Source organism: Pempheris klunzingeri, chromosome 1, assembly GCF_042242105.1.
Source record: "Pempheris klunzingeri isolate RE-2024b chromosome 1, fPemKlu1.hap1, whole genome shotgun sequence".
NCBI classification, from domain to species: Eukaryota; Metazoa; Chordata; class Actinopteri; order Acropomatiformes; family Pempheridae; genus Pempheris; species Pempheris klunzingeri.
In genome coordinates this window covers 8,810,434-8,824,616 of record NC_092012.1, presented here as the reverse complement: position 1 = coordinate 8,824,616, position 14,183 = coordinate 8,810,434, and the positions used below count along the sequence as shown (strand labels likewise).

At 42.2% G+C, this 14,183-nt stretch overlaps 1 protein-coding gene across 2 annotated transcripts; it reads right to left on the bottom strand.

The window, feature by feature from the left end:
* Positions 1 to 3,347: 3,347 nt before the first annotated feature.
* Positions 3,348 to 14,183, bottom strand: leo1 (LEO1 homolog, Paf1/RNA polymerase II complex component). 2 transcript variants are annotated; one of them, XM_070827681.1, is made up of 14 exons: positions 14,126 to 14,183; positions 12,920 to 13,068; positions 11,665 to 12,008; positions 10,646 to 10,854; positions 10,231 to 10,335; positions 9,971 to 10,068; positions 9,614 to 9,762; positions 8,906 to 8,990; positions 8,222 to 8,316; positions 7,986 to 8,120; positions 6,263 to 6,398; positions 4,211 to 4,403; positions 3,988 to 4,085; positions 3,348 to 3,662 (listed from the first exon to the last, which is right to left on the bottom strand). In XM_070827681.1, the coding sequence occupies exons 1-14, from the start codon at positions 14,181 to 14,183 to the stop codon at positions 3,549 to 3,551; spliced, it is 1,968 nt and encodes a 655-aa protein (XP_070683782.1). In that variant the 3' UTR covers positions 3,348 to 3,548. The 2 variants fall into 2 exon arrangements, with proteins under 2 accessions (XP_070683782.1, XP_070683775.1); XM_070827674.1 differs by having other exon boundaries at positions 9,971 to 10,335.

Here is a 14,183-nt window from a genome sequence, read left to right as displayed (position 1 = left end):
ATGTATTAATTAAATTACTGTCTTTTTTTTCAGCATCATTTGACTATTATTATCATTGTTGATATTGTTAATGATATGATGAACCCTGGAATGAGGCCATGGTACGAGTCAAGGAACATAAGCATGCAGAATAGCCAAAATATTACCTGAGCATCCAATCGAGACAGGTATACACGTGCAGTACCTGGATACACACACACACACACACACACACACACGCACGCACACGCACAGGTCAACCAGGGCATCCGTGCAGGCAAACAAAGAGGAGACTGAGAATAATAAAAACATCCTTGCTTACCTCAAGAAGCACCTGGCCTAATACTGACCCAGCCGCCGTCTCCCCTCTGACCCATTTGGCAGAACAGTGGCCAAGTTATCCCTGAATTACACCTGAGTTTCCTCCATGTTTCGGTCTGTGAGGTTCTAGAAACAGAGAAGATACCCTCTGATCTGCTGCTGCCTGTGCTTTCTTTACAGAAAATTTAGTTGTACAATACAAATATTGCACCAGATATAGCACATTGCTAATTTCTATCTGTTGTCCCTGGACGGGTATTGTATTCATAATAAACAATATAAAAAATGACAATTCCACTTAAAAATCAATATGTTAGTATATATTACATTGTATAAAATGATTGATACGCTTACAACAAATGAATACATCTTTAGGACAGACCAATGTGTGTGTGTGCATTCAGGCCTCAATGACAGCCTACCTGTCCTTCATTTTGTAGTTTTAAACTGATTAAAACTAACACACTCTAATAGTAATAGGGATAGCATTTTATAGTTTTGTCGCCGTAATTGAAGAGGCAGTTTGAGCAAAATGTGACGTTACAGTGTCAAGAATCGGGTAGGACGGTGGGAAAATGGGGTATCTGGGAGAAACAGCTGAAGTGACACAGAGAGAAAGACGACATGAAGGGGGAGGAGAAAACAAAAAAAAAAAGAGGGTGAAATGCAGCGGCCCCAGCAGTGCACACCCCCACCCTGCCCCTCCCCTCGCCTTACTGTGTAGAATAGGGTTTACATAACCCACTGCAGTCTGAGATAACGCAGCACACCACAACTGACGACACCTTCTCCTCTCAAGGCAACAAAGACAACATTTGCATGAAGCAGCATTAAACATTCATAGCAAGCACTATATATAGCTTATCATGTGCTATACTGAGGAGGGACAGTTACTACTCACTGCGCTGCATAAACACACACACACACACACACACACACACACACACAGGCCTGTTTCTGAGCAAATGATAGACAAGCTAATGTTACTGGGTACAACTCGCCCTCAGCAATGAGTGGTTCTGTCGCACAATAACCTCACTCCAACCAAGCAGCTTCATTATGGATTTTCTGGGAAATGGTTGCTGGGACCAAACACTTAGAAAATACTAAAGGCACTTTTAAACGCTGCTGACTGGCAGAACCTCTCTGGTACACAAGGCCGTACCATGTGAACAGGCAAGAGGTCTTTGATAGCTCTCCACGGACTGACAGTAGTGTGTGTCCACGTCAAAGCAGTGTGTGTGTGTGAGTGGCACAGAGGGGCCGTTGCCAAGACAGAGAATGCAGCCAATTTATGTAACTCTTACTTAATCACTTAGTTAGTGTTTTACCAGTTTTGTATTCTGGGTGGCTGCAGCCAGTTCTGTCTGGACAGGGCTGGGGGAGAGGTCGGATTTGAGGGTTGTTATCTATCTCTGGGAGCCCAGTTTAATGCTTGTGTGTGTGTGTGTGTGTGTGTGTGTGTGTGTGTGTGAGAGAGAGACAGAGAGAGGGAGTGAGCGACACTGTGCGTCATTCTGGCTGATGAACTTGAATCAGTAACCGGGACTGTTGTTCTCTACATTCCCCTCTCACTCTGTGGCTCAAAAGGGATCAAATCACAATACCTCACCCAACCTCACTTGCTTTCTAACAAGTGCAGCACTGACGTACCGAACCGGACCGGACCGAAACACTGTTTGAGAGTCCTCCAGTTCCTACTTTTTTCAAATATTCTATAATCACATCATACACTAGGTTTTACAGTACACTGTTAGATTTTGGATTTGAAAGAGAAGTTGCACAAGGGCCATATTGGTAATATTTACTATACAACATAAATGCTCAAATTTTAAAGTAAATAATGAATAAATAATTCCATCAATACAGATTTCTGTGTATCTGAACAGAGCGCGGCTCCATGGGAGACCATGTCAGTCCACCACTGTGGTGCAGACTGAAACACCTCATTGGATATTTTGTCATGAAATGTTATTTTGAAATGCCATATGGTCATTTTGAGCAGAAATTCATGGTACCAAGGGAACCACGATGTGCTAAATTAGCGGGTTAGCATGCTAAACCAAGATGGTGTGTATGGTGAACACCTGCTTAACTTCAACATGTTAGCATGTTAACATTGGCACTGAGCAACACTGCTATCTGTTGTTTGAATATATTTTGCATTTCACATGTAGATTTCACTTCCTAGAGAAAAACATTTACATTTTGAATTTCAGCAAAATAAATGTTAGAAGTGTATTTCTATGTGAATTCAGTGGGAGAATTTGTGAAGTTTTGACTTCATTGTGTTTAAAACTCTCTGGTTTCCTGAAAGTGTAGCTATGACTGCCAATTGGCGCTGGATATATTTATTTGGCAATAATAAATAAAATGTTGGGGACAAAAACACAATAATGCTATAAAGAGTATTGGTTGGAAAGCTGGCATGCCGTGGTCAAAACTCTGTTAATTCAAGTGAAATATGTGTTGGACAACCAACATATCATCATGTAGTGTTTTGAAGTTGTGGATGTTTGGCAGAGGCTTGTTTTTCCAAGACCCATAATTCCCAGCTATGCTCCCTCCCTTTCCTCTGGGCTGGCAGGCAGGTTGCGGAGGATCTTCTCTCACAGCACCACAGTTCCTTTGTCTCAATTCCCAAATCCCCTAATCTCTTGCCTCTCCTGTCAGGTGGGTTTAGTTGGTTCTTTCAATGCCAGGCAAGATTTGTTCCCCAACCACTCTCTCCAGTTTTTACCTCAAGGGCCCTTTTTTCATCCACATGAACTGCATGAACTTCAAAGCCAAACTGGCACATTGGTAAAACATTGGTCAATGCTGTTATATTGTTTGTTTGAGAGTGAGTGAAAGAGTAAGTGACGGGTGTTGCGGTTACGCTACTTACCCGATTTAATCTCAAATCAACCATACACCACTTATCCCATTAACCTCCTTTTTGTTTGGGAACTGGACTGAGCAGCAAATATCATAATTTCACAACAGCGTGATTCACCAATATGAATCACGCTGTTAAAAAAGATAAAAGGGGCCTTAGGAAGCATTGGTTACATAAGAGAGCCATTTCTTTATTTCTCACCTCTGCTGTACACAACATAAACAAGCAAACACACAATCACGCTCACAAACACACTCACCCACACACAGGTCTTAAGAAAATCTACAAAACAAAATATGGCTGTTTATATGCCATGTGGGCTGAGCACACTGATAATACAGTGAAATGATAATAATAATAAAAAAAAAAATTATTCATCATCTTCTTCTTCTTCCTCTTCGTCGCTGATGACATATTTCTTGGCCTTCTTGGTGGCCATTTCCTCGTCGTCCTCTGCCTTTCTTTTGCCCGATCCCTCGCCCTCCTGCACAAAAAAAAAACAACAGGAGAGATGACGCACCGACATGAAGTCAAATGTCAGACATGCTGGCAGCAGCAGACACTGTGTTCAGCGTTTCAGTACTTTCAGTTCTTCATGTTGTGGTTGCTTTTTTCCTCGCAGTTCCACAACTTTACTTTTTGCAATAACAGCAATAAATTTTGCAATAAAAGTAAATGTTCTTCAAAAGGACTGATACTTCCTGTCCTGTTCAGTTCACATGAAGGTAATGTGGCAAGTTGCCTTTTTAACCTCCACAGTGTCCTGCATCACACTGCCCCCTGTCTGACCAGCAGGGTACTACACCTACCTCATCACTGTCGAGCTTCTTGGCCTTCATTAGCCTCTGGGCCTTGTCCTCGTCTGAGCCTTCATCGCTGTCTGATGAGTAGATCCTCGCTCGCTCCTCTGAATCGGGTGGACGGGGGCACAAAAAGAGAAAATGCTTGTTAGTGATTCATAAATGTTATCTAACTTCTGATGAAAAATAAGAATAGAAAATGTCTGTGGTAAATATATCGATCCGTCCTCACCTCGCAGGCCTCCTCCCCCCTTGTATTTGCTCTTGATGGCTGCCAGGCTGATGGCTTCCTCACCCTCCTCCTCGTCATCGTAGCGGTCGGGCTCCAGGTAACTGCTGCTTAGGCCCCTCTGGTGCTGCTTCTCCCTCATCCTCCTCTGTTGGGACTCTCTGCGGATAGAGGCTCGCAGCCGCTCCTCCTCTTTCTGCCAAGACAGAAAGCAGGGGGAATTATTTTTTTAAATATTATCTTATTTGGATTGGATATCATTAATTCCTCTTAACATAAACGGTTAGTTGATATTTTTACAAATATAACAATTAGGTTTAGGGTTTTTTCCTGTTTTCAAACGAGATTATATTTGATAACACAGTACAGTACATACTTTAACTTGTATGGACCAAGCTCTTGTGTTTCTTTTCCCAGAGTTTACTCTGTCATTTATGTTTCTTATTGTACATTGTTTCATATCTGCCTCCTTGAGAACCTTTATCCTGCTAATTGTTTTGTGATTGATGAAACATGACTGCCATAACAAAGCCATTTCCTACTGGGATTAATAAAGCACCCTATCCATTGATCTTAAATGACAGCTCAAGTTGGAGAAAGGGAGGAAAAGGGAGAGTGGGGTTTAAAGGTCTGAGGCTACAGACTCAAACTGTTGCGAGCACAAGGGATGCATCCAGCTCTGAAAATGTGCTAAACGTGGCAGAAATTAAGCTTCCAGAGCAACTGAACAGCTGCCATGGAACTCAGTTTAACAAGCTACAATGGGAGCTTTAAACCAAAGAGTTCAGTGTCAAAATATGGATCACAAGCATGACTGCCACGCTTGTCGGGTGAATCAGACATCAGTGGCACACAATGTTTAGTATATTCAAATATCTATGATGTCTTGACAGTTTTCTTTAACTTGCCTTCATCTGTCAGTTTTGTGTGTGATTGGCAGCTCTCGGTGGCTGGTGAATTAGTTGGTCAATATGCTCTTGTCAGACCAAACTAATTGGTTGAACAGTTGCTGCTGTTAAAGATCAATGCTTTCTCAGTCCATTATTTTTGTGTATGCATTATGCTGCAGTACTGTAATTCACCACTAGTGGAGGGCGAGGGCTTGCTTGAAGGGAGTGATTGATAAAAGTAAGAGTACAAGAAGAGGAACACGGAGCAGAAGAAGAAAAACTCGTCTGTGTTGACAGTGCAGCGAATTGATTAGCATCTTGGTGAAATCGTGTTCATCCCGAGTTTGAGGTCTGTCCGGATTTTCTTCCCCACCAACCAATTGACTGTTTGAAGAGTGGGTAGAATTACAGCTCAACAATTCTGGCTGTCGATCAGCTGGTGCTAGTTAGCCAAAACCAGCTGATGCCAGCTGAATAAGCTGTACCTTTGCAGAAAAAGCTGCTTTATTCGGCTCTTTCCAGTTGTAATTCAAATGTCCAATCAAAAACAAACAAAAAACAACTAATTGCTCAACCTTCTGTTTTAGCTTAATTCCAGTACAAATGCAGCTGGCAAGTACAATTGGAAAAGACGCGGAAAGTCACGTGCAGTGGCGTTTCTTACATTACCAGCTCCTACAGTACCTCAAGTTACACATCACGCTGATATCAGACCACACTGATACTTTTAGTGCTGATTATAAACCTTAGATCATGTGGGTATATGGATAATGTGGCATGTGAGAACACTTAGAATCATGTGTTTGTATGTTTAACCACAGCAGCCCAACTCTGCACATTCTCACCAGGTCAAGTCACGCTGCCCCAGGTGAGTGCTGAGCGCAGTGATTCTATAAGCGGTGGCGTCTTCGGTCCTCGTTTGAGTTGACAGTAGATACACAACCAGCCCCCTCCCCACTCCCAGACTTGCTGACACTCTTTCCATTTCACTGACCACTGTGTGACCTCATTATGTAAGCATGTCAGGTTACATCCTTATGTAACCAGGAGTGATGCTTGTCAACAACTGTCCTCGTTTGACTTTTTTGGGTCCCTGTGGTAACAAAGGCATTCTCAGGCAGGGCTGAGGAAAGACAAACAGAGGCGGAGTGTGAGAGCTTGTTACCTTGATCATTTCGTTGCGATGCGACTCAGGATCTCGTCCAGCCATGGGAAGGATTCTGATCTTCTGCGTCTTGGAGCAGCGGTCAGCCAGGGACAGGGTCATCTTCCTGTGGGTGGCGCTGTCCGTGGAGTGTGGCCTGGAAATGCAGAAGAAACGGGGGAAATTTACAGTGACTCTGCTTATTTCCCCAGTACATACATTTCCATTGCAAACTGGCAAAAAACATTAATGTATTCTGCCAAACCTGTTTTAGTTTTTAGTTCGCAATCATTGAAAGGTATTAGGCAGTACTGTGGAACAATGTTTTTATGAGTCGGCCTCAGTTATGTTTCTATCTCACATCCCATTTGTTGCATATTCCTGGCACAGGTCTCATGTCCTTCCACTGTCAACGCATCAAGAAAAGTAGCGATGAGCCACAGAAGGTAAGGTAAGACTGCTAGCAAGCAACCGTCGATGCAAACAGGTAGGTTTATATGTTAAAAAAAATCTGATTTGCAAATGTTTAATGAGAAAATAACTTCATTCGACATGTTTGTTAGCTAAATAATGCACAAAAAGTGTTTTTATTTTAAGATTTTTTATGCATTTTATGCTTTATTTGATAGCGTAAGATGGGAAAGTGTAGCTAACTGTGGGGGAGAAAGAGGGGATGACTTGGCCTGAATGGCCTGCGCTCTACCAGGTAAGCTACTGGAGCTCCCTGTGCATAGTGTGTTTTGCGGATAAATACTGAATGCAAAAATAAATGTCAGCAGGAAAACTCCACAGGGCCGCTTAAAGCACCATACATCTCAGGCTTCTTGCCTTGGTTTAAAACTGGCAGCAGATCTTACCAAAAACATAGTTTTGCACACTTGACCTCATCATTGTTCCTATAAAATTGCCTGTGGTGGCGTCAGTAGAATCAGCATTTTAATCTATTTCTGCCTGCAGACATACCAACATTTATTGCTGCCTCAGCTTAGTAACTTTCTAAAATTATGACGCAATTCTACTCAACAAAAAAGGTAAAGTGATTCCCCTGATTATTAACTCATCAACTCTAATTTACAATTGTGCTCTGAGACCGCCTGAAGCCACGAAAATGTTGCCCATAATGTGGGTATACCATGTGCCTTATTTTTAAAATCTCATCCCTATTTGGAAAATTGAGCCTCATGAATTAAATTGCAATGACAGAAAAACTAAGCCTAAACTCCGTATCCATCTTTCTTGAATGTTTTTGTTCCATTAATTTGTTTTTTCCCCAAACCCATTTGTACCCTGAGCAGCTCCAGCTCTAATCCTAATCAAAACTTTGCTCTGATGATAATACATCAGAACAAATGGTAATGTCCTGTCTGGAGGGCTGTTGTGCATTAAAGCAGCTTTGGCTGGTGTCCTACTAGACCCATGTGGTTGCGAAGACAGAACATCCAGGTGGACTTGGGGGCGCTAAGAGGCTTACACACTTCTTACTGGGAGAAAGCTGGGCAGCTCGTACAAGGTGATCCAGGGACTTACAGCCTGGAGTACATTTCAGAATGGAGCTTGAACCATAGGCTGCCATTGTTGTTTTTTGGAGATGGAGGCAGCTTGGGGCTTATTTAGTGCATGTGCCGCTGTCAAACAGAGGTGGTGTATCCCTAGGAACTCATAATTTTTGTCTCACGTTTGTGTGAGACTCTGGTCTTTAATCGCGGCCTTTCACCAATAAAACAGTGGGACAATACTGCATTACCTGAACGTGAGTTTGGTTTTGAACACAGCCTGTCCCTGCAGCCCAGTGCCCTGTCGGATGAACAAGTGGTTGTGGTCTCCTTGGAGAGGAGCTTTGTAAACATCAAACACTTCATTCCCCAGGTGGAGGGACATGCTGTGGCAGGGGAAAAAAACAGTGTTAAATGTACGGAAAGTACAGGGCATGTCCTGTTCATAGTGTAATAATGCAAATGTCCAGCATGATGTAATACACACCTGCCGTCAGACCATTTGACAATGCGTGCGTTGCTCTCTCGCATTTCATTTCCCTCCTCATCTCTCTTTGCTCTCCACCTAATTGTGTTCTCCACCTGTGGGGGTGAAGGAAACTCTTCATTACATAATCACCTACTTTCAAATGTACTGACCGGCATCATAGACAAGATTTTTCAGAAGTTGATATTGCACACACCAGATGTGGAAAGAGTAGTTGTAAATTTTACTTTCTTGAATAACAATATACTTTAAGTAAAAATGTCATTTAAAACGTACTTTAAGTGGGAGGGACGGTTGATATACGATGCTAGTGTTCAATTAAATTAAACAAACGCAACAAATGCCATTTCTCAGACTCTGCAGCCTGTGGATACAGCTGATTATCACTTATAAATGTACTCATTCACAGGCCAGTAATGTCTCCTCTCTCCCTCCTGCCACCAGCAGCTTCTTCTTTGCTGCAGCTGCTGACTTAACATCTTTATCCTGCTCCATTCTCACAGTTTACATGCAATTTTTGATTTTTACTGAAACAAATGCAACTTGAAATATAGCGAAGTACAATAGTTTTACTAACTAACTTTTAGTAAAAGTGAAATTACTGGGTTTTGTTACAGTAATGTGATTAAATGTTATTTGTTACTTCTGCCCATGGCATATATACACATCTGGTGAACTACATACCTTCAGTTTGAGCCTGGTCCGTCCTTCTTCATCCAGCATTTCTTCATCCTCAAATTCATCCTCATAGTACTGTGGATCGAAGGGTCTATAAAGGGCGATTCAACGAAAGTCAAAATAAATTTACTTATATGTTACAGAGGCTTTTAGGGTCATCAAGATTCAACACATTCAAGCTCTCACCAAATGAGTTCACACAACGCTGATTACACTCATCACTGCCAGGTAGATCTCTCTGCATTTCAAAGTATACCAGAGCTTTTAAATGATGTCTGTGGCGACATTACCGTGCTGGCGTATTGGTAGTGGTGCGTTTTATGTCAACCAGCAATGACTGGGTGGCCACAGCTGAAGGGAACCCATGGGTTTAAAATCCCAAAATCAAGAGTCCAAAAAAGGTTTCTGATGCTCAGATTATAAAGAAACTTGTACGTCATAAGCATTCGTTTGTGTAATTACTCTCACTGCCAGAAGGGGGAGACAAAACGTTCTACATTGCAGATTTAAGCTCTTGCAAATCTCTTCCTCATTAGTAGCAAAATAAAAAGATCCTGAGTAGTAATGCCTATTGAAAGCACCTTAAATATGCCTTATCCCCTTTCCATTGTTTTTTTATTTTTTATTTTTCTATCTTTTCTCACCATTTTGAAAGGACTTTGGGGCTGATATGTGTTTATATTGTGTTAACAATAACATAATCAAGGTTCTGACCTGGGCTCCACAGACAGGAAGTTGGGCAGCTTGACAAAATAAAGGTCAGATCCCAGGTCAGTGCTGACTTTTGGGATCTCTACTTCAATGCGAGTTTCGGGGGCAGGTTCCTCTTCGGCGTGCTCCCCCTCCATCCCATCCTCCATATCCTGGACACACACGCACAGAAAGAGAGGAAGAGAACATTTCAAAAAACACTGTATGATTCAGTGACCTGTGATAATAGGGATCAGCTCAGAGAGGCTTAGCAAGAGGCTCTGAGAAAAAGCGATTTGGGAACTCTTATAAAAAGGACTTGGCGCAATTAAAGAGGAATCAGTGGAGAAAAGACAAGAGAGCGAGAGGTCAGACAGATACCAGGGGCTGCCCCGGGGTCGGAGGCTTCTCTGCGTCGCTGTCAGAAGAGATGTCATCAGCCTCTCCAAACAGGTCGTCTGCGGCTGCTGCTGTCTTTGCTGTGTGACAGTTTGGAAGAGTGGCTACTTTTAAGTACACAAGTGCAAAGAACATGCCAGACTCAGCTGCAGATAACAAATGAAAAGTCAGATTTGAATTGAAGATAATACTACGCAACAACATGGTTTTGTTTGTAGTAAAAATATCAATTTGCTTCTTACGTTTCTTTCTTCCGATATCACTGTCGGAATCTGAATCCGAGGCGATCTTTGTTTTGCTTTTCTGTCTGAGGAAATCATCTTCACTATCGCTGCCCTTTGCAGACTCTGAAAAGTAAAATCAGAACAAATGATGAAACACTGTGATTTCCACACGGCAGTATGGTATAAACTTAAAGAATAGGGCGCATGAACACATCTTACAGTAAATGAAAAAGGATCACTGCCACATGCAAAAAGTCGAAGAGAAAAATTAATCTCTGAGATTAACCTCAGCGCTCAGGATAAAATTTTCACATATGGCCCTAATCCTCTTCCACGAAATCTAATGCGTCAAGATTAACACAGGCGGCTGGCTCATGACCCAGGTTGTGCATATAACATTTCCTCGGTCTATAACACCAGACCCTGAGAGTACCTGGCTTCCTGTTCCTCGGCCCCTCGTCATCAGAGTTCTCCCTCTCTTCATCAGAGTAATGTCGTTTCTCCTCCTCATCCTCTGACTGGTCGCTCTTACCCCCTCCTTCCCACTTCTCATCATCCGACTGGTTTTCCCTGCCAGAGGCTTCTCCGTCAGAGTGAGGGGTGCCCGGCCCTGACTGCGGAGTCCCAGGATCGCTGTGCACGCTGGTTTCAAAACACATTGGAGGAAATATAAAGGGACCCAATAAAGGAAAGTGTGCCATAATAACATTACAAGTTAGATCGTTGCTCTGTTACAAGATGAAGAAACACAAGTCAATAACATGATTAGTTTATCATCAGAAAATACAAGAGGAAGAATTACTTCATTAATCCCTAATAGGAAAATACTTTTTCATTGAGTCTTTTTACATACACACACACCAGATAACAAACATCCACACACAGGACCTATAGACCAGAAATGAGAGGAGAGATGGTAAAGAGATCAGCTGCCATGCAGCTGTGTCCCGGGAACAGTAAGGGATTCAGTGCCTTGCTCAAGGGCACACAGTCAGTGCCGTACTGTGTTCCATGCTGGACTTGAACAAACATTGTGTCAGTCCGTCTCCACCCTCTCACTATCCCAGCCTGTCTGTGGCTCTTTGCCCCAAAATTGCTGATATATACATCTTTAAGAACAGGTCAGAAATGTATGACTCCATTCTTTAAGAAGTCTAAGAAATATCATTAAAGAGGTGGGAATTGTAGTTTTATCAAACATTACTTTAAATGGAGTAAATAGTGTAATTAGGAAGAACATTTTTTGAAGTCATGGATTAATACAAAATTGATGGATGAATGTAAATTCAGTGCTCTTTTATCTTAATTATTAAATAAAAGGTTACATATACTATATATCTGGCTTTGGATATGAGGGAAATGTTTGTTAGTACAATCAACTAACTGTCAGTTTTGTTTTTTGTCTGTTATGCCATTTAAACAATGAGGCACAGCCAGCGTGTGTCAGCGTACCTTCTGTCTGAACGGACACTGCCCCTCTCAGAGTGAGGGCTCCCTGCTCCAGACATCCCGCTGCCAGCCGGGCTTCCTCCATCTGACCGGTGGCCCCCGTCCTCCTCGTCTTCATCCTCATCTCGATGGCCGTGCTCCGAGCCGCTGTGCTGCTCTGCATCTGAGTGATCGTTGTCCCCCTGGTCTGAGTGCATGCTGGCGTCCGACTGGTTCCCTGAATGTTCAGATTGGTTGTCACTGCCGCTGTGCTGACTGCGTTGACTGCGTTGACTGCGTTGACTGCGTTGACTACGTTGACTGTGTTGACTGTGTTGCTCATCCTCGCTGTCGTCTCCAAACAGTTCCTATTAGGTGGAAGGAAAGGTGACCACAGATCGCCATCATTACTCCACACTGTCCACTTCAGTTTATTCATGGGGGCTGAGGGTTAATATATTGCTGATGAAAAACCCTGATTAATGAGAGGCTGCAAAACATTTATGAGCTTAATTTCTACAGTCTATAGTGTACATGCACTAATGTACTAGTCAATCAGTGCACATTTCTAACAGTTTTCTAAGCAGATTTCTCTAATAAGAAGAAAAAATTATACATAAATAAATACGGTGAGAGCAATTTCAATGGTCAGCAGAATCACATTCAATGTATTATACACACACACACAGCATATGGTAGATACTGTTACTCATGTGATGATATCTCAGTGTGTCTGTTGTTTACCCTATTGTGAAAATGACCTACATATATATATTTTTTAAACATTCCAACTAATTATTTTGCATGCTACATACGACTGCTAAACTCACATTTCACCATCACACAGAACAGATAACAGTTGTTATCCTGACAAGTCATGGATCGTAGTATGTGAGTCAGTGTGTTTTGGTGAGATTGTTTCCTGGTGGAGATTTTTCCCCTCATTGTGATAATAAGCAGAGTTTAATGTAACTGAAAGTCTAAAGTCATGAATATCTAAACCCAGACACAATAAAATAAGAATGTATGGCATGAGTGCTCTTCCTGAGAAGTCGTTGTAAGAGCCAGATCAGCATCTGCAAGGCTGCTACCTGGCTTACATTTCGCTGAGCTGTGAGATAAATAGGACCCACAATAAAAAAATATTAAATTAAATATGTGATTAAGCAGTTCTTGGATAGGGGTCAGGCTTGCTGGCAGAGCACATCTGACTGTGGACCAGTCTTGCGCTGCCAGGCCCACATCCACGCTGCTCCATCAGTCAAACACACACACGCACCTTATTCATACTGGGTTTTCCTGCCTCATGGCCGTCCTCTTCATCATCATCATCCCGTTCCCTCTCACTGTCACTGCCGCTGCCTGAGGCGTTGCTGGCAGATCTGGGTCTCTCCTGCTCCGAGTCTGAACCAGAGCCAGAGCCAGACTCTGAAACACAGTAAAGCAAAGACCGTTTTTCTCCTGGGACAGAGTACAGATCAGAAGGTGAAAGCTGACACAATACCAAACTATAACTAAAACCTCTGTGGGCATACAGACAGCAGGAATATGAATGTTAGGTGGGAGAGGAGGTTTAGATTTGATTTTACATCGAATTTTTGTCCTGGACAGCATTGTATTGACAACACTGCAATACCTCTGACCCTCTAATACTTCTGACACTTTGAATGAAAACTGAACATTGAAATCTTTGTAAAAGGGAAACTTTATGGCTGAGTTGTTGTATTGAATTGTATTAGATTTTACAGTTGCAACTAATCAAGGTTGAACTGAGTGTATATCAGTATCAAATATAACACAGACTGTGAAACACGGATTTTAACTCCAACGCATGGGCTACTGTGTACAACATTTACACTGGATACGTGCAGATGATTAAGAGATGTTTGAATAAATATTTTACAACTGAAACTGGTGTTTGCCTGGCATTATATCTGACTTATAGTTTTAGTTGGACTCAGAGACCATGTGACTTAATTACTAGGTTATTATATGTCCTGTTGTGGCTCAGTGAGGAATGAAATGCACCGTTTCAGTGTAGCCTCTCCTACCGACAAGATGCCTTTTAGCTATTGAACTGTGTACAAAGAGATTTCATGCTGGTGAAAATCATGCACTGACTGTGAGTACATCAGATCTTGAGAAGAGTTGTGGGGCACAATAACGCTAATGCTACACATTTGAGCTATAATGTTACTATGCTACTTTAGCTTTTGTTAGCTTGTTAACGCTAGCTAGCTAACATAAAAAATTAAACGGATAGAAAAAAAACTTACACTCGTTTCTTACAAAACTGTAGTTTAGAAACATCCAGACGGTACATATAACTAAGACATATCCGTATATGTAACATAGAGGGTTCACTTTTTAATCTCGTTGGGGCTCATTTCTGCTTTGAATTGGAAGAAACTTGCTAAAGCTAGCAAGCTAACGTTAGCCAACTTCGTAAACAGCTTGCAGCGGTAAAGAAGCATCATTAATTTACCTCTCTGATCGTTGTCGCTGTCCCCATCGCTCCCGAACAATTCATCCATGTCCGCCAT